The sequence below is a fragment of the Hippichthys cyanospilos genome, chromosome 17 (assembly GCF_059441005.1).
Source record: "Hippichthys cyanospilos isolate Australia breed blue-spotted pipefish chromosome 17, RoL_Hcya_1.0, whole genome shotgun sequence".
Lineage (NCBI taxonomy): Eukaryota > Metazoa > Chordata > Actinopteri > Syngnathiformes > Syngnathidae > Hippichthys > Hippichthys cyanospilos.
Genome location: NC_142385.1, coordinates 12,135,325 through 12,156,300, shown reverse-complemented (window position 1 = coordinate 12,156,300; position 20,976 = coordinate 12,135,325). Strand labels below are relative to the sequence as shown.

The following is a 20,976-nucleotide window of genomic DNA, read 5'->3' as shown; positions in this document are numbered from 1 at the left end:
TCTCTATCCCTGACCTAGAAAAATTTACCTGGCTCAGTGATAGTAAAGAACGTCAGGTTAGGTGTGATCAAGCAAGACTTCGGGGACATTTTATGGGACCCACAATATTACAACTGAGGAGGCCTGAAGACTTGACAACTTCAAAATGACTCATCACCCAAGTGCATCACTAATTCCAGACCGCATCTTCTACTAATTATGAAAAATATCACAAAAATCACACTAGACAGGGCTTCATCACACAACACAGGAAAGACACAAACAATTGACAGCTACAGTTGACACCAAAGAGCACCCACGACAACTACATGCAGAAAAGAAGACACGCAAGGTGTTTACAAAAAGTTTACAAACTAGTTGTGTTTGTGGTGACGGGAATCGTGATTGGTTGATCAACCTCACTCCCTTCCTCCTTCTGCTCCTCCCCTCCGAGTGTCGGACTACTCTTCCTCCCGCTTGGATGTTCAACCGTGGCTCTCTCAGCGCTAGCAGACGGTGTGGATGTGGTGCCAGTGGTGCCGGTGCAGGTGGAGCTAGCAGTGCGTGCAGGGCAGGAACGTCTAGAAGCTCATCTAGGTGACTCTGAAAAGGACGTAGCCCTTGCAGCTCTCCCGGTCCTCAACGGGAGGTGCTGTTGCCTCTAACTTTGCTTCGGCTTCCTTGAGAACGGTTCAGGCCAAAGTTAAGGTGCCTACGTATGTACCGTTGTACCACTTGCTCTACCTGCCGGGTGTCTTTTCGCTAAACTCTGTGTGTTTTCAAAAATGAGAGCTCAGCCAAAAGCTTTTCAAGACTGGAATTTTAAATTTAGGAATTCAATTCTCTAAGGGGTTCAAACATGGACTTGCATATGCTTTGACTTCTCTGGGTTCTGTGCTTTTTGGTACATAAGTTAAAAAAAAAAAAAAAACAACCTCTAGCTGACTTAGCGAGGGTTCTACAAGTACTAACAACCTAATATGTATTGCCATCTTAAATAAAATGATGGTCAGCGGTGTCGCCACCAGTGATCAATGTTTGTGTGTTGGTCACTTCTACTGGAGAGGGTGGGCTTTGAGATAAAGTGCTACTCAAGTCTTCGAAAGTATCCAAAAGTGTGTCCAAAGGACTTCTGGAATTTATGAAATAGTCTGTGAGATATTTTGAGCAATTTGCATAGTTTAAAATATCTGAATTTGAACCTGAAACGATTACATTAAAATCATCTAAAGTGCTTGGACCGTTAGAACGATTATCAATAGGTTTATCAGATGACAAGTTAAATTCTGTTCTAAACGTAGTACATTTGGTGTTGGCGTTAGTGTTTATGCCTGCAGCATTTGATATTTCTAGCTGGACTGTAGTCGCCTGAACAGGGACCTGAGGGACAACTGCGGGGATACACATGGGGTCTTGTTCACCGTCTACAACCTTTGTGTCCCTGACCCTGTACCTGCCCGCAGAGTGCGAATGCTCACCAATTTGAAAAAACTGGAGTCTCTCCTCCACCATGTCCCTCTTGCTCATGTCAATCGCACCACTGCGCGTCATCTCAAACATCTTTCCCTCGTGGAACGGGAAGGGGTTGGGCTCACTCGTTGGCGTGCTATCGTCGGTCGGTGTGCGGGCAGGGGTGCTGTCAGGCGTGGTGGCCTGAGATTGCTCGTCAACTGCTAGTCCAAAAGGCTTTGGCTCACCGTTACTCGCTTGCTTTCCTCCCATGTCAACGATATCTTCTTCAGCACTTTTACTGGGCCAGGGGTCAAAGTCCAACCCTTTCGTCGCAACAGTCTTAAAAGGAGAATTAAACTCCTCTTCTAACTTATAGCTAAAGTATGTATCTGAAAATCCCTCTTTAGCTGAGACTTTCTGTCCATTTGTTTCAACGCAGTCTTTTTGAGAGTCATTAGGTTTCCTACAATCTGATGGTATGTCTTTCTGGGCCTTCAGACATTCCTCGGGTGTTTTCTCCTCTTCGATAACTTCTAGTTTAGTCGGAGGAAAAGATCGGTCTAACGGCCTGAAAGTGTCAGTCGCCCACACGTCTCGCCTGCTCTCTAGAGGACTTAACGACTTCAAGTCGGCTTGTTCGTACAGACCATCGTCCTCATCTTGGAGATCATATCCATCTAGGGAGTCTATCTCTGTTGCATCAGTGTCATGAGAAAATTCAGCTGTTGTGGCTAGCGAACAGTCCGTTATGCTCTGGTCGTTACCATTTTGTTCACCATCATAGTCCTCTCCCTTGCCATTGGAACCATTGGAACCGTTATTGTCATTGGTTCCAATCAGAGGTTCTTTGGCGTTTCCGTTTTTGTCATGTTTTTTCAGTTTGGCCTGATTTTCTTTCGTCTTCTTTTGGTCCTCCTCTTCCCGAGTAGCTTTAAAAGGGAATTTTTTAGAGGGAATCGGCTGAAAGATTGACTCCGCATCATCGTCGTCCTCACCATTGGACTGACTATTGTCCACCTCAGGCGTTACTGGTGAAGGGGGCTGAATACGGATTATTGGTTCAATCAGCAGTTTTTCCTGTTCCTCCTGTAAATTGACCTCCATCATTTCCGTCTCAGTTTCAGATGAAGCGCAAGAACCTTTCTTGTCTGCATCAGAAGTTTCTGAGAGGTCCAAAGGAGGTGGAGGAGGAAATTCAATGTATGCAACGCCTTTGTCTTTGGAGGCCTCCTGGCCTGTTTTTTCACCATACCCGTTGACTGTGGTTTCTTGCACATTTGAACTAATCTCTAATCTCTGATAATTGTCAATCGTTTTCATTTCCTGCATGTTAGCATTAGCAAGGTCTGCTTCGGCAGCATGGAGGCTAGTTTTGATATCGGTGGCGGTCTCTTTAAAAGACATAATGGCTCTTCCTTGGTCGTCTTCTAATTCCTCAGCTACCTCCATGATTGGGCTGGGTTTATCTGGCACCAACCCCATGAAGCCATCGGGGGTTTTGGCGGTGAGGTCATAGCTGACCTCCTCGGAGCTTGGGGTCTCTGGTGTAAGAGGGCTTTTCCCTGAGCTATCGATGAAGGAGATCTGTTCTAGGGTGTCATCATCTGGGCTGGGGGGACAGAGTCCAGAAATCGACTTCTGTTTGACAGCATGCAGTGCCCCTTTGGCCTCCCTTTCAGCCTGGCGCCCAACCTGTAGACTAACATACACAGGTAATGTTTTCATACCTTTGAAATTTTCTTTGGCGGCTGCGGCAGCTGGAGGTGTTAAGACGTTTTCTAGAATGTCTCTGGAATTGAGTAAGTTATTAGAGTTTGAATCCTTGGGGGCATTATCAAGGATTTCAAACGTAACATTTTCATTTGTTTTGGTGGAGGTTGCATCAAGGCTTTTAGTTTTAGATAATGTTGGAATTTGTGAAGGTTTTGTTACTTGATGCTTCTTCGGCAGGTCATTGTCATAACTGGGTGTGGTTCTTACAGGAATTTGGGATTCAGACTTTTTTCTTAAGTTTTTATTAATTAAGTCCTCACTATCTGTTTTTGAAACCTCTGTTGAGACATTATTTCTGACGTGAAGTTTGTTAGCATCAACATCTTTCTCAGAAAATGCTCTTTGTAGTGATATATTTGGGACGTTTTTATTTGAAAACAGTTTTGGGGACTTGGGTGACATCAAGGTCATTTTAGTGCTGTCTGTGTCTTTGTTATCTTTTTGTGGTCTTTCCTCCTCTGGTGTTTCAGTAACTTTTGATGTTTTTCTATCAGCAAAAGATTGGTAAACTGGGAGTTTGCTATCCTGCAATTTCTTGACAGTAGGCTTTGGTTGAACTGGAGGAGGTGTCTTGCTTGGCCTAGACTGAGATGGTTTCTGAGCCTCAGATTCAAATTTCATCCTCACAGAAGTGACTTTGGATGATGATTTTATGTGGGAGGGAGAGGAGGGCTCAGATACATAGATCTTAGATTGTTGGCTTTTCTGTGGACTACCTGGCAAGCTAGAGCTTTTCTTTTCAGTGGGTAAAACACTGCTAAATGTTTTACCAACAGAAGGCTCCCTGAGTTTGGTTTTATTGAATGTCTCGTCTCCTGCCTTAGTTTTCTGAGGGCTACTGCATGCTGAGCTCGGCCAGGACCTCGGCTCTTTGAGTTCTCGTCGGACAGGCTTCCGCTCAGGTGATTGAAGCTCATCGTTAAGCTTTTCTGTTTTATCACGGAAGAATTGGGAAACTTCACAGAGTTTTTCTTCTGCCTCTTTTACAGTTTGATCCACCCTGTCCTCATACAGGAGTTTGTCCCTACTTCTGTCATGTTTATCTTCAGTAAATCTCATCCAGACCGCATGTTTGGGGCTACCTTGTTCAGTTGAATAATGGAGGACTGTGACTTTATCAAACTGTGGCGATTCATCTCGCTGCAAAAATGATCCTGTTTTTGGGGACCCATCTTTTGAGGACTTGGATGCAAATTCTTTTTTAGGGCTATCTTGCTGCTCAGAGGTTAAGTTCCTGTCAGTCTTCATGGGAGACTCTTCTGTGTCTGAATGGCGCATTGAGGATGTGTCCAGTTTCTCGGAGAGGAGCATTTTTTCAGCAAACCTGTAGGACTCTCCTCTGACCTCTGATAGCTCATCATCACAGTATTCTATGGAATGCTGACTCAGCAGTTTGAGGGCTTTGTAGGAATCATCGGCTATCAGTTGAGCAGAGCTTGGCCGACTGTCCTCCTCCTGCGAAACTGGTGTGTTAACGCGAGATGTTTCCAGGAAAGGGGGCAGGTATTCTTCAGCAATCAGTTCCTCTTCTTCCTGTTGGCTCTCGTCATAATCAAGCAGCTCCTTAAAGGTCCGCTCCCCTTTGTAGACGTAAAGCTCGGGGTGTTTCTTAGTTTCCCTGATATAAACTTCAGTTGGCTCTGCTGTGCTGTGGCCTTTCTCAATATGAACCTCAATTATCCGTTCTACTTTGGGTTTGGATTTAACGTCTCTGTCGAGAAATCTTGGAGACAGCTCGTCACCTTTGACTGAGTCCTGGTTAGCTTTGTGTTCAAAGAGGCCTGCCAGTTCTTTGGACGGGTCCCGACCAGACTGGAAAGCTTTCATGATGTCTCGTACTGACATGGCTTCCTCAATCCCCTCTGCACTTTCAGTGAGTTGAGGCTTATGATACACCATTCTGGTCGTAGTGGTAATGTGAGTTTCCTCTTTAAGACACATGCTCATCGAGTCCTCCTTTGGAGCAGTCATTTGGATGGAGGCGACTGAGCTTTCGGCAGCTGCAACTGACTCAGCAGAAGGAAGAGCAGTAGCAGCCTCCTCCACAAAGAGAGGCTCATCTGAGAGACTCTGAAAGTTCATTTCCTCCAATCTGGTCTCAGAAACACTGGGAGGGATGGAAGTGTCAGTAAATAAAGGCTTAGGTTCTGTACTTTCTGCACTCTGGGGAGCAGAAGGTGTCTTTTCGCTCCTAGTTTCAAAGCCGCTGTCAGACAGTGGACTCTTGTCCTGCTCATGAGACAACTCCTCAGGGGACTCGAGAATGGTGTCACCCCCTTGATACGACTCGGCAAGTTTGCTAAGGTCCTTCTCAGATGGAGACCTGAGCATGCCTGACACCGGCGGAGGCATTTTCAGTTTGTGCTCCTGTATTGACATAGAAGGCTTCAGAATACGTTTTTGTCTTTCTTCCCCTTCCCCTTTTGCCTCCTCGTATCTACTTTTCAATTCAGCCATTTTGGAGAGAGAACTAGCCCCAATATCATTAGTTAAATAGTCTACTACTTTAGCCAAATCGAGGTTATTGTTCGAAGGGTGCTGCTTAAGTAGACGTGAGCTCTCATCAAGGGGAGTTTGTTGGTCAGCCATGGCATTTCTTTGGGCCTCCTCGATCTCATCTGTGGAAAATTCCTCCCAATCATCCTCTATTACATTCTCTTTCCTTTCATTGACAATGTTCTTCTGTAAAATCTCGCTCACCTTCACTAAATCTTCTTTCACTTTCTCAACGAGTGTGTATGGCTCATCATCCTCTAACTTAGCTTCACGGGGCGTGCTCGTGCGTGACGTTTGCACTGTTTTTGCGGCCGTCTGTGTGTCTGTTTGTAAAATGGCTGTCATCCTCATCAGGTCTTCTTTCATGTCTGCTACATCTTTTAGTATCTCCTGGTTGGAGGCTGTGGTGTGATGAATGATGGGCGGTGTGATGTAAGGCGGTGATTTCAATTGGGAGTTAATTTTGGAGGCTGTAACGCAGGACGACACAGAGGGAGAGGAGCGAGGGGAATCTGGAAGCGCCATTTTAAGAGAACCGGGCCCCGGTTTCACAGGGGTTTCCGGCATTACACTGACCAATGAATATACCGGAACAGTCACAGTATTTGAGGTAACTGTAGGTATTGGGGAGGCAGCAGCAGACCTCAGAGAACCATAAGCAGAATTTGCTGCAGCAGATCTAAGAGACAAAGATTTAAGCGTGCCATAGCCTGGTGCAGAGTAAGAGTCAATGGCTTCATTGATGGCGGCACTAATGCCAGATGTTGCTGCCTGGGTGGTGGCTTGAATCCTCTCTTGAAGGCTTTTCTCTGACAGGAGTCGGGAAGGGGAGGAGGGTGTAGATGAAGATGATGCATATTTGATGGGCGAAATGTTCCCGTTCACCATGGGCAATTCCGACGACGCAATTGTTGTCCTCCCTGTTGAAGATGGCGACGACAAAGACGTTTTCCCTCCTTGTGCCGACATGGGTAAATCAGAAGAGGTTTTTAAAGAAGACAGGGTGGAGAGGCTTTTTGTAGTGGGAATATTTGGTGCTGCTGTGTCTATCCTAAAAGGCATAGTTGAACTGTAGATGCTGTATAGTTTCTTTGGTGAGACTGGAGTGGCTGTGGACGTATCAGGTAAGAAACCATTGGGTATGGAGCGAATTGGAGAAGTCCTTGATGTGTAGAGTGAAGAAAGACTTTTGATAGGAGCAGAATCTGTGGCAGGTGTACATGGGGCACCAGAGGACACCAAGTTGGCAGCTGCCTGCGCAGGATACTGACCCTGCTGAACAACCGTTTTAATGGGTGATGGTATAGTCCGGTAAGACCTTACAGGGGAGGTAGGGAGTATGTCGGCGGACGCCAGGTTGGGTGCTTGCAATGGACACCCCATGTTGGCTCTAATTGGAGAAGTGCATGCAGGTGATGGGGAGAAGGGCCAGGCAGATTTTAGTGGAGAAGCAGCTGCTGAGCTGGCCGGTGAATCGGCAGCGATGACGGAACCGCCCACTCCGCCGAGCCTTGCTTGGCCATGGATGGTAAGAGGAGCAGTCGACCATGGGGGGTAAGGTCTGGTTGGAAAGACAGGTTTGTGAGGGTGACCAGCAGGCAGTGCTCTTGTGGCTGGTGTGCTTCGCTCAACTGCTGTTTCTTCAGTGGAATTTGGAGGAAGAATGATGGAGAAGTAATGGGAAAAGAATTTTAAATGATGTGGAGTAGTCAACAAAAATGGGAAAAGAATAAAAGATGTGGAAGAAGAAGAGATCAGAGGAGGGAGAGTTGGTCAGTGAAACAGTTCTGTTAATAAACGAACAAACAACAGTTTCATTAAGTGTTCAGCTCTTATCAGTATTTTTGAGGATGACTGAATAAAAACGGTCTTCAGGTGTTGATCTCTCAAACACTGACAACAACCACAGCAAAATGGATGACTGAAATTGAAGCCCAACAAAGCAGCAAAGTAAAAACAAAAAAACAAAGACAATGAATTGGCAACCAAAACATGGCAGGACAAATGCACCAGGATTACTTCAGAAGCAGCTTCTCCTTTCGGACACGAGATGATCTAAAACCAGCATATGGATTCTGCGTCTAATTTTAAATCACTTTAAAAGTGCCTTTTATCTGTTTGGTCCCAACATTATACAAGTACATGTCAAATTCCCCTTGCTGACAGGTCAGACAAGCCCTTTGACTTTTTTTTGTTGCGACAAAATGTGTCTTTCCAACACTGTCGTTTGGTCCATTTTGCCATGCACAGTCAATATAAAGATGGTGACAAGCGGAGACCAAAAACAGAAAACGCCAGCCAAACTCAAGATCTACCAACATGCAATGCTGTCCCACAGTAAAAAAGCCACATCACCAAAGAAACCAGAAAAAAATCTGGTATGACAAATGAAAAGTGAAGCAAATCTTTCTTTGACCGTCTCTGTAGAATTGCCTGAAACAGACGGACGGAGCAGCAAAGAAAGATTCTGTTGTTGCTGAATTCTAAAATAACCAAAGCCAGTATAACAAGAACGCACAACAACTGGGCAAGCACTGCACAACAGTTCCAAAACCATCCATGCAAAAAAAAAAGATATACCATGTCGTAAACAAGCGTGTGGACAGTGCATGTTGCGTCAGGAAGAGAAATGGTCATTTACTACAAAGCCTTGGACACATGAATCATAATGATCGCGAGCGGTTCTCATTGAAGGATTTTTGTTCTTGTTGTTGTTAGTGAAAATGACAAAACTCACTCAGTGCAGGCTCGGCCAGATAGCTGTAGCGCTTACGTAAGGCTAGCGATGCAAAGGTATGACGTCGCTCTGGCTTTTCAGTCTGCAACAATAGCAAACAACACAAGTTGGCTATCAGGTGAACGCAGCTCTAAAATCCGATGCTGCACCCAATTGGAGCAGGATCTGGACTTCAAAAAGACAATCTTATTTAACAGCTAATTTGACAGCAGCTATGTCCGGATATTTACAATGTTGTTTTAGGGATAAACCGGCTTAAACGTTGAAACAAATTCGAGGCTAAAAGACAAGTATGTGATCTTAAATGAATTACACTGGATTACAAGGAAGTATCTATAAGATGTCATGCAAAAGTCAGCACTTTGAACAAGGGAAAGGAATACATTTCCCTTGGGGCAGCGGCGCTAGTAAGCCTAAGCTAAGCAGATCTAGCAGAGGGTGGCACATGGTGGGGGGAGGGGGTGTAGTTTACCTCATCCTCGGCATCTGACTCCATTTCCTGGTTCCCAAGATGCATTGCAGAAACGGGCAGGGGCAGGGGAGAGGTAACATAATGAAAAGCAGGAAGGAGGGGAGAAACATCAGGATGTGAAAAAAAAAGAGTGATTTACAGAAGCTCAGAAGCCACTGTGGCAAATGCAGCAAAGAAAATGTCAACGAACCAACAGTAAATCAAAAGTGCCGAGATAAAATGCGAGAACAGCGATCGAGTCGAGCTACGAAAAGCCAGCCTGATAGCAAAGTAAAAATCATAAGAAAGCCCTTAGCCAAAAAGCATCCAAATGAAAAAAGATACAGCCAATGACAAGCAACCACGGAGTACAATAAACAACCAATAAGACACTGAGAAAAGCCTTAAACAGATAAAAGACACAATTTCGGACAAAGTCTTCCTTAGACTTTTAGCCCTAGCGCTGCTACTTCCCTGACGGTGAGGATGGTCATGGAAGTGACAACACAAAATGGTCACTTGCGCCTTACCTTTTTGGCGGCGGGCAGTGTGATGTTCAAGTTGCACACGGCCGTTTGCGGCAGGCCTTTTGTGTTTTTGCATTCTTTGAGGAAAGTGAGACGGCCACACGGCTCCTGGCTCGGGTCTCGTACCTGCGGCGAGGGAGGAAAATGGCTCCTTGACGTACCTCTTACCAACGATCGGCAAAAATCGAGCCACAATAGTCGCATACTAGCAAGCTGGTTTGCAACAGAGATAATGACTGACAAAAACGGATACGCTCGGTTAACTCACAGATGAGCTAACTGATAACTAGTGAAACAAACTAATCATGTTGGTTATGCGTTTGCCGTGTTCATAAAGTAACAGATAGTATGCTGCAAAATTTTCATGCTAGTACAGCTTGCTAATGCAAGCTTCTGATTACAAATAAAGCAACGTAACGAAGCTAATATACTTTTTGTCTGATTGAGGAAGTTTCTATGACTTGACTGCTCTACTAAACTCAATTAAATGTCTTGATCTGATTTGTATCAAATGTACTTAAGAATCCTTGTTGGGATAATTGAAACAGTGAATGCTACAATAACTTGGGAATTGCTTGAAATTTGAAGATCAAGACACGAGACGAATCAACCACTTACGCTCAATGCTAATGATGTATAATGAGCCACCTTCAAACACTGAAGAATTTTCTTCTTTGGTGTAATGGGACTTGTCTGCCGAAGACTAATGGAATGGTCCGTTTTCTTACTTTTCCAGTGCCCTGTTACGCGTGTTCTAATTAGCGCTCTGACGATGAACTGGTTCACACGCAGGAAGTGGTGTTTAACCAAGCGTCAAACTTTGCAAGAGGATTGATTGTACGAATCCCAGTTCGAGGTTAGCGGGTCGATAGATGACAGAGGCAATTAGGTTAGTGCCTGTGGACAGCGTTCTTTCTTTGAAAAAAAAAAAGTAGTGGTGTGTGTGTGCAATACCTTGACGCAGAAGGGCAAGCGGTTTTCCTTGAAGGCGTAGAAGTTGAGAACTAACTGCTGACCGCTTTTGGTCAGAGGGGTCAAGTTTCCGTAACAATCTACATAAATGGGCCGACCCTCCAGGACCTGAGGATACAAAAACCAGCAAGAACCTCAATTACAACTAAAATACAGCATATTTTGTTTTGTCACTTGGCATGGACCATGAAGATCAAGTTTGTGACCTTCTATACGTACATTTCCACCAAAGAATCTAGGAACTGCTATGCCTTAGCATTTGTAGTTCCTACAAACTAAAAAGGTTCAATTAGCTATGAAGGGCTTTTGCACCAAAATGATCGGGAATTTTTCGTTTTTCTTACATTAGTCTCTGGAAAAGAAAATGTTTTTTAGTCCCAATTCCGAGGTCCGTTGAACATTTACAGTACACAGTAACTCCGATGGTGAAAAATATTTGCACCAAATTTCGGGAAGACTTGCCACAGTAAAATTCAAGTTTCTTCCAAACTCCATGGATCTAGGGTGGTAAAAATAAAGCCGTTTCAAAGGATTCTGGGACCTTCTGCAAATGCTACCACTCCAAGGGTCTCTTTGTGACCCTGATCAATTAGCCCAAGATTAACGAAAAAAAAATTCCACAGACCAACATACAAGTATCCACCAAAATGGTATTTGATGACAAATAAGCACCTCAATGTCTTTGCTCCTGGCCACCTCCTCAAAGTTCTCCTGCTGCTCCAAGGTCTTGTCCACCTTGTCGTCAGTCATACAGAAACATCGCAACCTGGACTCCACCGGGTCATTCATTTTGGCAAACACCACAAACTTGGCCATGTAGGGCACACAAATCAGCTCCCTGTAGAGCTGTGAGGCCAATCCCACAGTCTCTGGGACTTGGTGGCAGTCAGCCAGCCAGAACCTGTTCAGAAACTCCCAATAAGCATGCGAGATGCAACACTTGATCGGTGCGAGGAGAAGCTTGGCTCCTCACCGTGCCGAAACGTTGGTTGTGAATGAAACACAGTCGTTGACGAAGGTGAGGGGAGTTGTGCCTGTGATGTCCTCCCACTGTGCGGGCGACGTACCACCTGCCAGACAATCCGTGAGAAAAACTGAATCTTGTGTCCTGGCGACTCAGTTGCGCTAACGACACCACCTCACCTGTGATGCTGCAGAGAAGACGGAGGCAGGGGGTGCTGTCTCCTTTGTAGCCGTTGGAAAGCCCCTCGCCTGAAAGAGGCGGGACTGGGATAGTCATAGTTATGGGCTTGTGGAACTTCCGCCGTCTGGGCTCTACTGTCACGATGGGGCTGAAGGTTGCACGGTTGCCGAGGATCTTTTTCACAGTCTCGTCGGGTACCGGCTGGGCCTGAGAAGCCAGAAAGAACAGTCAGGGTGTTTTTCCTAAAGTAAAATTTGGAGGCGCCGTCCAATTTCTTAAACCCTTCGACAACAGGAAAATACTTGCCAGACGGAAGAATTTTATGCCTGGTCTTGCTGTACTCACCTGCAGCCCAACCTTGATCTTTTTGGTGAGAGCTCCTTCTGGGAAAGAGGCCTGAACCAACGGGACACTCCGGCTACACAGAGTCCCACCCTCGGGTCCCATCTGATGTGTTTCCTGCCTGATGCGAGACACCACGGCAAAGTACTGAGGGAAGTCTTTGGTGATGATGCGGCAGATCCGCTTCCTCTGTAACTCTTCGGGACTGTCCAGTTCTAAAAGGACGTAGAACGCGCAACATTACAAGATGTGACATTTATTGAGAGTTTTGAAATTCAAAGCAGGTCTTTACCTTCATCCATGCCGTTGAGGAGCTGACGGAGCTCCTCGGTCTTGCAGTCGTACAGATGCTCTTTCCAGGTTTCGCCGTTCTCGCTTCGCAGGAGGATCAGTTCTCGCTCTTGTCCTCGCATGGAGCCAAAATGGGGGATCTCCACTATCACCGGCCTAGTAGGGAACAAATCATATTTGGACTTAAGCGCCATTTGAAAAAGATCTAAAAATGTGCCTGTTCTTTCATCTCTTTAGCCGGGTGCCAAACTTGTTGGTCATCTAGACATAACACAGACTACAGAACCACATAGGGTGCAGGTATGAATGGGCAGTGGATGTTTAAGCCATGTTTCCACCAAGCGCTACAAATCAATAGTCACATCAAAGCAATTCTACACACTGTATCCGATTGGAAGGGTGCCAAAAATCATTTAGTTAGCAAGGCAACAAATGACAGTACGTGTAAATTCTAGATGAAATCTGGTTTTACTGACCACTTCAACTTAAATTTCAAAATAAAAACCCCAAAAACAGATGCCGCTTGGCAGAAACGTGACTGTTTAGTTGTCCAATGGCATATTCAAGATGTCTGAAGCGGAACTGAGATGTGTAGAGGAAGAAACCCTTGAGAAGCAAAGCATGGTTGCACAGCACAAGACAAGCACGAAATCACAAGACGACAATTTCACAAAGGGAAACAAAAGAACAGAGTGGCCGCTGGAAGGTTCTTTGGTCTTTGGTAAATGGTCCCAAGAATGAAGCGTTTTGCATGTGTCACGGTGGTGTCGTGTGAGTTCTCGATCTTCACATCCAAAGTATACACAGGAAGTGGACCATGTCTACATTCATAAGAAGCTAATTGTTCTTTGATGGAAAAAACACTCAAAATCAAGCCAATCCCTGAAACAAAAATGACATGCCCAAAAAGTGCAATCCAGCCCAAAACAAGCCAATCCAGACCAGTGATGTCATAGGCCTCGCCAAAAACAAAAAAACAACAATGACCTGGCAATGAAAGTCATCAAACGTAACTGCATGGATTCCAAGTTACAAAGTGTAGTTTGAGGAAGAATGTAACTAAAAGGAGGCGTACATTTGACAAAAGTATTGGGACACAACGAAGTTATCCCTGAATTGATTTGTGACCCAGTATAGACAAACATGACTCACAAAAAGTTAAGGAAATTTTAGGTTGAATGCAAAATATTATTTTAGCTCCTCTAAACTTCTTCCTTGCGCTTTTTTGCACGGTTGTCTGTTCTATAATTAGCATTTGATGGGCAAAGTTTACAATAATAAATAGACCAGTATATTCCTTGTTGAATTGGTATGAATATTATGCTGATTGCATTTTGACATTATGAGACCAAGACCACAGCTAAAAACTGATCAGCATTCACAAGAAATAAAAAAGGAATAACCATCCTTGGAAATGGCAAAAAAAAAAGAAAAAAAAGGGAATTTTGCCATTCTATTCTGACAAGATCGAGTTGTCCATTGAAAGAAGTTTTGTCCTATTTGGTACAGGAAGTAGAGTAACTTTTTGTGAGTAGATTATACTCTGCGCTCATGGGGAAATTCTTCCAAACTACACACTGACCTGATGTCATGTTTGAACTGAAATTCAAGGCAGATGTGTGAAAAAAAATTCTCAATCAGCATGAGGTATCAGCCTGCCGTGTTGGGACTGGGGTGGCGGGTGTGGGGACGAGCGGAGAATTATCAGGATGCTATGTTTTTTTTTTTTTTCCTCCATGTTCCTACCCAACAAATCTAGTTCCTCGTGGTCCCAGCTGGAGCACTGCGCTAACCAGGCTCTCGCCTTCATTAAGAGCTGGTGGCATTCTGGGGAGGTGTAGCTTACTGCATCATACACAAACACACACAAGACACACACGCACACAATTGGTGTGAGGTCAGTGAACGGAGACGGTAATGAAATGTCACTTTGATTTGGGTGGGAGGAGATTTTGCACTTTGGTGGTACAAAATTCCAACGGATGTCCAAAGTGACAATATGGCAGGAAGGCGGGGTTTTAAGACAGCGCTTTCAGTAGGGTTTCAATTTTCATGAAATTTGGGTTAAGGTGTTAAGTTAGAATCACAAAACAGGGTTTGTATTTCAAGTCAGCGTTGTATCTTTAAACTTAGCTGATATTTGCTATGGTTTTCCGAGTTAGGGTTTCAAGGGTGACTTTTTTCCAAACAAGATAAAAAGGTCAGTCAAAATAAACTTTCTTTACAATGAGTTTAACCCCACGGTATTCTGATGAACTCATTCAATTCCGAGGACGTATTTTTACATATCTTTCACGAGTTTGGACATTCAAATCCAGGGATTTATATATTTATTTATTTGTTCATTTTTTCGAAAGGTCTGTAAATGGCTGGTTGTGAACGAGTTCATTTGGGATTTGTAGAATATCAATTTAGCCGCACAATCTATTTTTATGAACCACTGGGGGTGGCCATTGCGCCACTTATTATCGAATGAAAATGACATCACGGATGCTTAGGTAACGACCAATCACAGTCAACAACAAGTGGTACAACGGCCAACCCCAAAGATGGATAAAACGGGTTGATTTTCCTGCTTAATTCATATTGCACAACACAATATGAATCATGATGCTGTGTTTCAACTAGTGAGCCTGCATAAAAAATATTATTGAAAAGAAAAAATTCAACTTGACTTCCCTTTTAACAGTCAAAATCCGGACATTGCAAAAAAAATACCCAAAATGCAATTCAGCATGAAATGGGCTTTGTTTGGGCTTTTTTTTCTGAGAGCAAGTGAAGGGAGAAGGGGGAGTGTGCATGTCTTCAAAAATTTGGAGACAAAAGGTTGATTGGGCGCGCAGATGGTTGAAAATGGGCAGGAAGCGGAAGGAAGACGTCATCAAAGCAAAGTGCACAAAAGCCGCAGAGCAAAGCGTCCGCTAACCACGGGAAAAGAAATCATGAAGGTCTCACCCCAGGAAGTGCGCTCCCGCCGGGCCCACTTCCACCAGGCGGCTGGCCAGGCCTTCCCCCTCCACCATAGGTGGCGGTGACGCCAGCTTGTGCCGCTTCACCAGGCGGCACGTGATGCGCGTGGGCGCCGTGCACTTCCTTGGCGGGATGATGATGCGCATGCCGTTGTGGCGGCTGCCCCGCATGGATCCGCCGCGTGCGTCTACCATGAAGCTCACCAGGAACCTGAAGAGATGAAAAAAGAAGAGGAAGAAGCTAAGGAGGCAAAAGAACATGAAGGCTGTAATGCTCCAACATGACAGGGGGGGCGCTGTGGTGATGCATGTGAATGTATTTGAGGCAAAATCCATCCATTTCTACAAGTCTTGTGCACGAAAATGCATAGAAGATCAATTTTGACAGTTGCAATAGAAATGAATGATAGCACTACCATTTTTGGAAAGTGTAAGTTTACTATAAAAATCTTAAAGTAATAAGGTTTATATTTGACAACATCGCTCATTTGATGCACTTCCTTCTTTTAAGTTCCATTGAAGGTTTCTCTTGTTAGGGGATATCGACTTTCAAAATAAAGCTTATGAATTGTTCCTCATGAAATTTGAGCTCTTATTCTATTAAATATGGATTTTTTTTTTCCTGGTGAAATTTACACCGTTGTAAAAAATGAAAAAAAAAACTGTGGTTCTAAATGTTTCATTCATTGTCATAGTAATTTGTGACTTTTTGTATACATTACTTTATGGTCCTAGAATTTCAACAATTTTTGTAATACGGCATCTTGTCCCAAACATTCATATACAATGTCATTCAAAAGTTTGGAAACATCTTCGAATTTCATGCTTCTACTTTTTCTCCCTCTGCGTTTCATACAGTTGAAAAGTGTTACACAAACCAAAATATGTTGGTCGGTTTTCAGTCAACTTTCATGATGTGGATGATGTTTAATGATTTTTCAGTTCACTTTTCTTTTTTCATTCATAACACTAGCATGATTCTCTATCATACACAACCACAAACGCACTCTACCTATGTTGTGTCCAAAGGCGTTATTAGTGACAAAACACACCGTGCATTAGAATCATTTCACTGTATGTACAGTAAGGTGTTAATAACGTGGTCACAATGAGCACAGCATCCACTGGGATTTGTCCAACACATGAAAAAGAAAAACAACAAAACGCCACCACAAGTCTGGACATTTACTGGAGGAGGAAAACAAACAGCAGCTGTTGTGAGTGGCCGAAGGGAGGTGGGGTGAGGAGGGGGGAGAGGGGGTGCGTGAGCGGAAACGACACAATCCGGGTCGCGTGGTAGCGCTTGACAACAAGGGAACAAATCAATCCATCAATCAATCACAGCCAATCAATCGTCACCTGCTGTCGTACTGCGGGAGTGGAGAGGAAAAACTGCGGGATGGACGACAACAGAGCTAAGTCACACAAACTTAACTTATTCCAAAACACTGAGATCTCTTAAAAATAAGACTTCAAATACAATTCTTGTACTTTCCTAAAGATAAAACTACTTGGCACATTTTTCCTAAAAAGAAGACAAATTTGATGTTGCAGTTTCCTAAAAAAATACTTATATTGTACCTTCCTACAAAGAAAACAAACATTGCAACGTGATCTTCATTTTGTACTTGTAGAATAAGATAAACTCCTAATTTTGTGCTGTCTAAAAAAGAAGACAATTACCACACTTTATTCACATGAGAAGATCGTTACATGCTGTTTGTTGGTGTATCTGAGAATCTGGTTAGCTAACTACATCGCTTGCAATTAGCACTTTTTGTGTTTTGTCTGAAATGCCATTTAATCTGCGCATTTTTAGTGCATCATTACACTCCATCTAAACCAAAATACTTCATAAAAAAATTATTTGCTGGGCTAAATTTCTACAATTTCATCATTCACTCATTTTTGGGGGTACAACATAAAACAGCAAATCGTGATAAGATCCGTCCAAAATCTCGCGAATCCACCCATCAAAAGCGCTCACTTACCCGGAGTGAACTGGGGAGGAGACGAGGTTGACGTTGTCCATGGCGTCTGGCGTCCAGCTGTACCTCCTCAGCGAGTCGTTGTCGCAATCTTTGGCTACCGCCAAGTGCTGCCCGGACCACAAGGTAAGATTACAGTCAAGAAAGCATCATCGGTATCACAAAAAGATGACATCACACTGCCAAAAAGTCATGCAGCATTGAAGTAAAAATGAAACGAATGGCATCTCCGTGTCTTGTAATGGACGGCATGTTTTGCAACAGGCTTCTGTGTACGGAATGTAAAGGAAATCAAAAGTAAAGCGAATCACCAAACATTGACATGTACCTTGTTGTGTTCAACAGTGAAAGACTTTTCCTTACAGAGCATCTGCGGCAGCGTGGGAATAGACAAGTAGTTAGACACTTACTGTCTAGAACGAACAAGCTATTGTGTTTGTCACGTGGACAACGCAGCATTTTTTCCCCCACTATTTCCTAGATTTTGTAAATCTTTTTCTTTTTTCAATTAAAAATTTAAAATAGTAGTCCTGCATATTTAAGATTAACTTCATTATTTCACTTTTTTTCCCCTTTGGAGATTGTAACCTATCCTCAATTCATTTGCCATGGTCATCTGAGCTTGTCATGATGGATGGCAGTATTAACCCCTAAACTCATTTCCTTGTTGTTCTAACTTGCAAGGAGATCTGGATCAGCTGCTTTTTTTGAGCATTTGAACTGAATGACTGTCAAAATGATAAGAACATACCATGTCCTTGCTGGGCGCCAGCATCTCTTCAATCATCATGCTGTCCCTGGTGAAGGAGCTGCGGTTGAGCGTGTTGGACCTGTCAGAACTGAAGGAACGCAGGCTTGGGCGTGGGGTTGGAGCGATGTGCAGGTTCACAGGTTACCAAGACAACAGCCATAATGAGGAGGGAGGTATGGTTGGTTGTTTGGTTACAGGAGCAGGTGAGTAGAAGGGGAGGGGAGCATGGTACACAGAGGGAGGTGAAAGTGAACAGAAAGGGGAAAAAAATAATCACATTAAATGCATGCAGCTTCCAGGAACCAGAACCACCACATGACATGAACATTTGTTGGATTTTGGAACACTTACCAACACCTAGATTAACTCTGACTGCTTTTCCCCCCATTAAAAAAAAAGAATACCAGGAAAATTCACTTAAACATTGCTACTTTTTTTTTACCAATTGTCAGCGATGCCACTTGAATGAAGAGATGCGGCGTATGAAAGAGAAGCAGATGAGGTATGAAGATATCAATGCGTTGCTGTCCGATGACACTTTTGTGTCCATAAGCCAAATGATGACTCAGCATAAGCACATCTGCTGCAGCAGCTGTCTCCATGGCAACATAGATGGGAGGCAACTCACTTATTCCAACTTCATACTTATATACTTTCACCCTATTTCTCCATTTTTTCTGGTCATAAAAATGAACGCATCAGCCAGGCAATTCATTATGTACTACGGAATTTTGTTATGCCCTATACATTGCATATATATACATAAACTATTCAAAAAATAGTGATATTGGGCTACAAAGATGAATCAGAAATTGTTACCAGTGAACTTAATTTGACCGCCTCTACACTTAAACTGACCCCAAGTTGATACCGCCTCTGGGGAGCTTCATTCAACTTTGCCAGTGCAACAAACAATATGCCAAAGTAAGACTGGAATACAGAGAAAAAAAAAAAAATCCCACAGTGCTCAACAATAAACGCAGTATAGTATAGTTTGAGAAAATAGGTTCGGGTCCCCGGAAGCTCGGCAAAAGAAAAGCACAAAAACCACAACAAACACCATCACTACCAACGACAACAGCAACACAAGACATGAAGATGGCAAATACAATAACACAGCAACTAATCATCAAGTTAGCCAAAGAAACATCCACCGGAAAGTTAAGACTTCATCTATTCTGAGGGGTTAGAAGAGGTTTGAGGAGGGGGTGTATGGGGTTTGTTGGGGGCGCTTAGCAGCATGCCATCAGCCTTACCTGACTTTGGGACTAACACACATCGAGCGCACATGAAGGAGAAAACATAAAATCATGAGCCACAAAGCAGGATGGATCAGGATGAGGTAACACAAGATCGTGCTGCATTCAGGAAGTGGGAAAATTCCAATTGCTGATAAAACGTCGATGCGTGACCTCATGGGGTGTTTTTCTGACTGTAAACCCTCCGCCCTATTTGTGTCCATATTTCTCTGCGACTGAAATACAAGTCTGCATACAAGTGCTGATGTCATCAAAGATGTTTTAGATTTCCTGAGGCTTGGCAAAAAAAGTGTGTCACTTCTCAGATATTCGGTTACACATCATTCCAGTGACCCCTCCCATGCTCTCCATTCAATGTTGCATAAGTGTCAATATTTTTTTGCAGAGAAATACATTTGACCTATGAAATCTGCTGGGTGGATTCGCAAGTGAATGGGGCGACTTCTGGATGGTATCAGGATGACTGTTTTGTGTTTATATTGGCAGCCATTTTATCAATGAAAAGCAGTTCACAATAAAACGATGGGAATCCCTTCTTTGTAAACAATTGAATATATTAACTTCTTTCTGAATGTGTGAGAATGTTTACATTTTAAATACTGTTACAAACATACAAAGTTTGGACCAAATAAAAGCGCAAACTTAGTAGAGGGCATATTTATAAAATAAAAATAATATTTATGTTCTATATGGACGTGAAAACAGGAACAGTGGTGTATGTCCATCAGTTTTCTTGGTCTTTATTTAAGTTTACATCTAGTCTTCTTTCCATTAGCCTATCTGTAACATTTCACATTATACATTAGCATTAAGCTAGCAGATGTTTGTCATCCTAAATTTTATGGTTTGGGTGAACATTTGGTTTGGAGAATACAGTGTATGCTTGGGAGCATCCTTGTGTGCTGTGTTTGTATGTGTTGCTGCTCTGCATGCGTTAAAATTACGTATTTTGCACCATGAAATCGCTAATACTTTCCATTACTCTGTGTAATATATTTCACACCATATGCTAGCATTAGGCTGGTGGATTTTTCATTTGGTTTGGTCTTTCACTTGGATTGGTGTTGGGTTCAACTCACACATTTTCAGTGACTGTTGGTCAGTGTTTTGGGGGATTTTTTTTTTTTTTTATAGGTTTAATAGTTATTTTTTTCCTCTTCTTTTTGTATACATTTTTGCGATTCGTTGGCTTGTCCAGTACAAATTATCCACAAATCAAGTTTATATTCAGCTAGTGTTTTGTTGTTTTTTTTAAACGTCGATCAGTGCTTATCTCCAAAATCCTGGTTGTGTAAACACCATACGATATTACTTTTTTTGACAATAACAGTGAGAACAGGCACTATAGAATATTCTAAAAATGGTATTTTACTAATATTAGGCTTGTTAACAAGTTTGAATGTGATAAAAGCATGCGGATTGGTCCAACAAGCTTCCACATGTGTACCTAATGAAGTGTCTCACCTCTGCGAACGCGCTCCCACGCTGAAGCCCATGTACCCCTCCTGCGGCAGCGAGTCGTCTCCCAATTCCCGCAAGTCCTGGGGCGCCAAGTACTTGTCCGTGTCCCCCGTCATGGCGTCGTCGCCTGGGGTCCCGAAAAACAAAACGCAGGACATGAGGACATTTTTGGGGCAGGGACGTCACCAGGAATGACGCATAAAAGAATTACATGCTCAAGACCTACAGAAGTCCACATCGTCACGGCAACCAAACAGCAAACATCAGTCCCCCAAAAATAAAGAAATAAATTCAAGAGAGACTGTTCGAAGCATACTTGTTGCGCTCGTACTAGTGAGCGCAGAAGGCAGCAAGTGCACACAGAGAGAATGAAAGGGGGGGATG

General features: G+C 43.4%; 1 protein-coding gene across 1 annotated transcript in view; it reads right to left on the bottom strand.

Annotated features, from left to right (window-relative positions):
- Nucleotides 1-20,976, bottom strand: part of LOC148409704 (ankyrin-3-like) — a 58,754-nt gene that overhangs the window by 12,821 nt on the left and 24,957 nt on the right. Inside the window, exons 26-42 of the mRNA XM_088439400.1 lie at nt 20,596-20,719; nt 17,873-17,975; nt 17,450-17,491; nt 17,125-17,231; nt 16,493-16,525; nt 15,120-15,344; nt 13,911-14,009; nt 12,166-12,320; nt 11,877-12,088; nt 11,531-11,738; nt 11,361-11,457; nt 11,060-11,288; nt 10,370-10,495; nt 9,419-9,541; nt 8,910-8,936; nt 8,438-8,519; nt 1,458-7,340 (exon numbers count right to left, since the gene is read on the bottom strand). Of these exons, the coding sequence (XP_088295526.1) occupies nt 1,458-7,340; nt 8,438-8,519; nt 8,910-8,936; nt 9,419-9,541; nt 10,370-10,495; nt 11,060-11,288; nt 11,361-11,457; nt 11,531-11,738; nt 11,877-12,088; nt 12,166-12,320; nt 13,911-14,009; nt 15,120-15,344; nt 16,493-16,525; nt 17,125-17,231; nt 17,450-17,491; nt 17,873-17,975; nt 20,596-20,719 (7,875 nt within the window). The remainder of the gene's footprint in view (nt 1-1,457; nt 7,341-8,437; nt 8,520-8,909; nt 8,937-9,418; nt 9,542-10,369; nt 10,496-11,059; nt 11,289-11,360; nt 11,458-11,530; nt 11,739-11,876; nt 12,089-12,165; nt 12,321-13,910; nt 14,010-15,119; nt 15,345-16,492; nt 16,526-17,124; nt 17,232-17,449; nt 17,492-17,872; nt 17,976-20,595; nt 20,720-20,976) is intronic.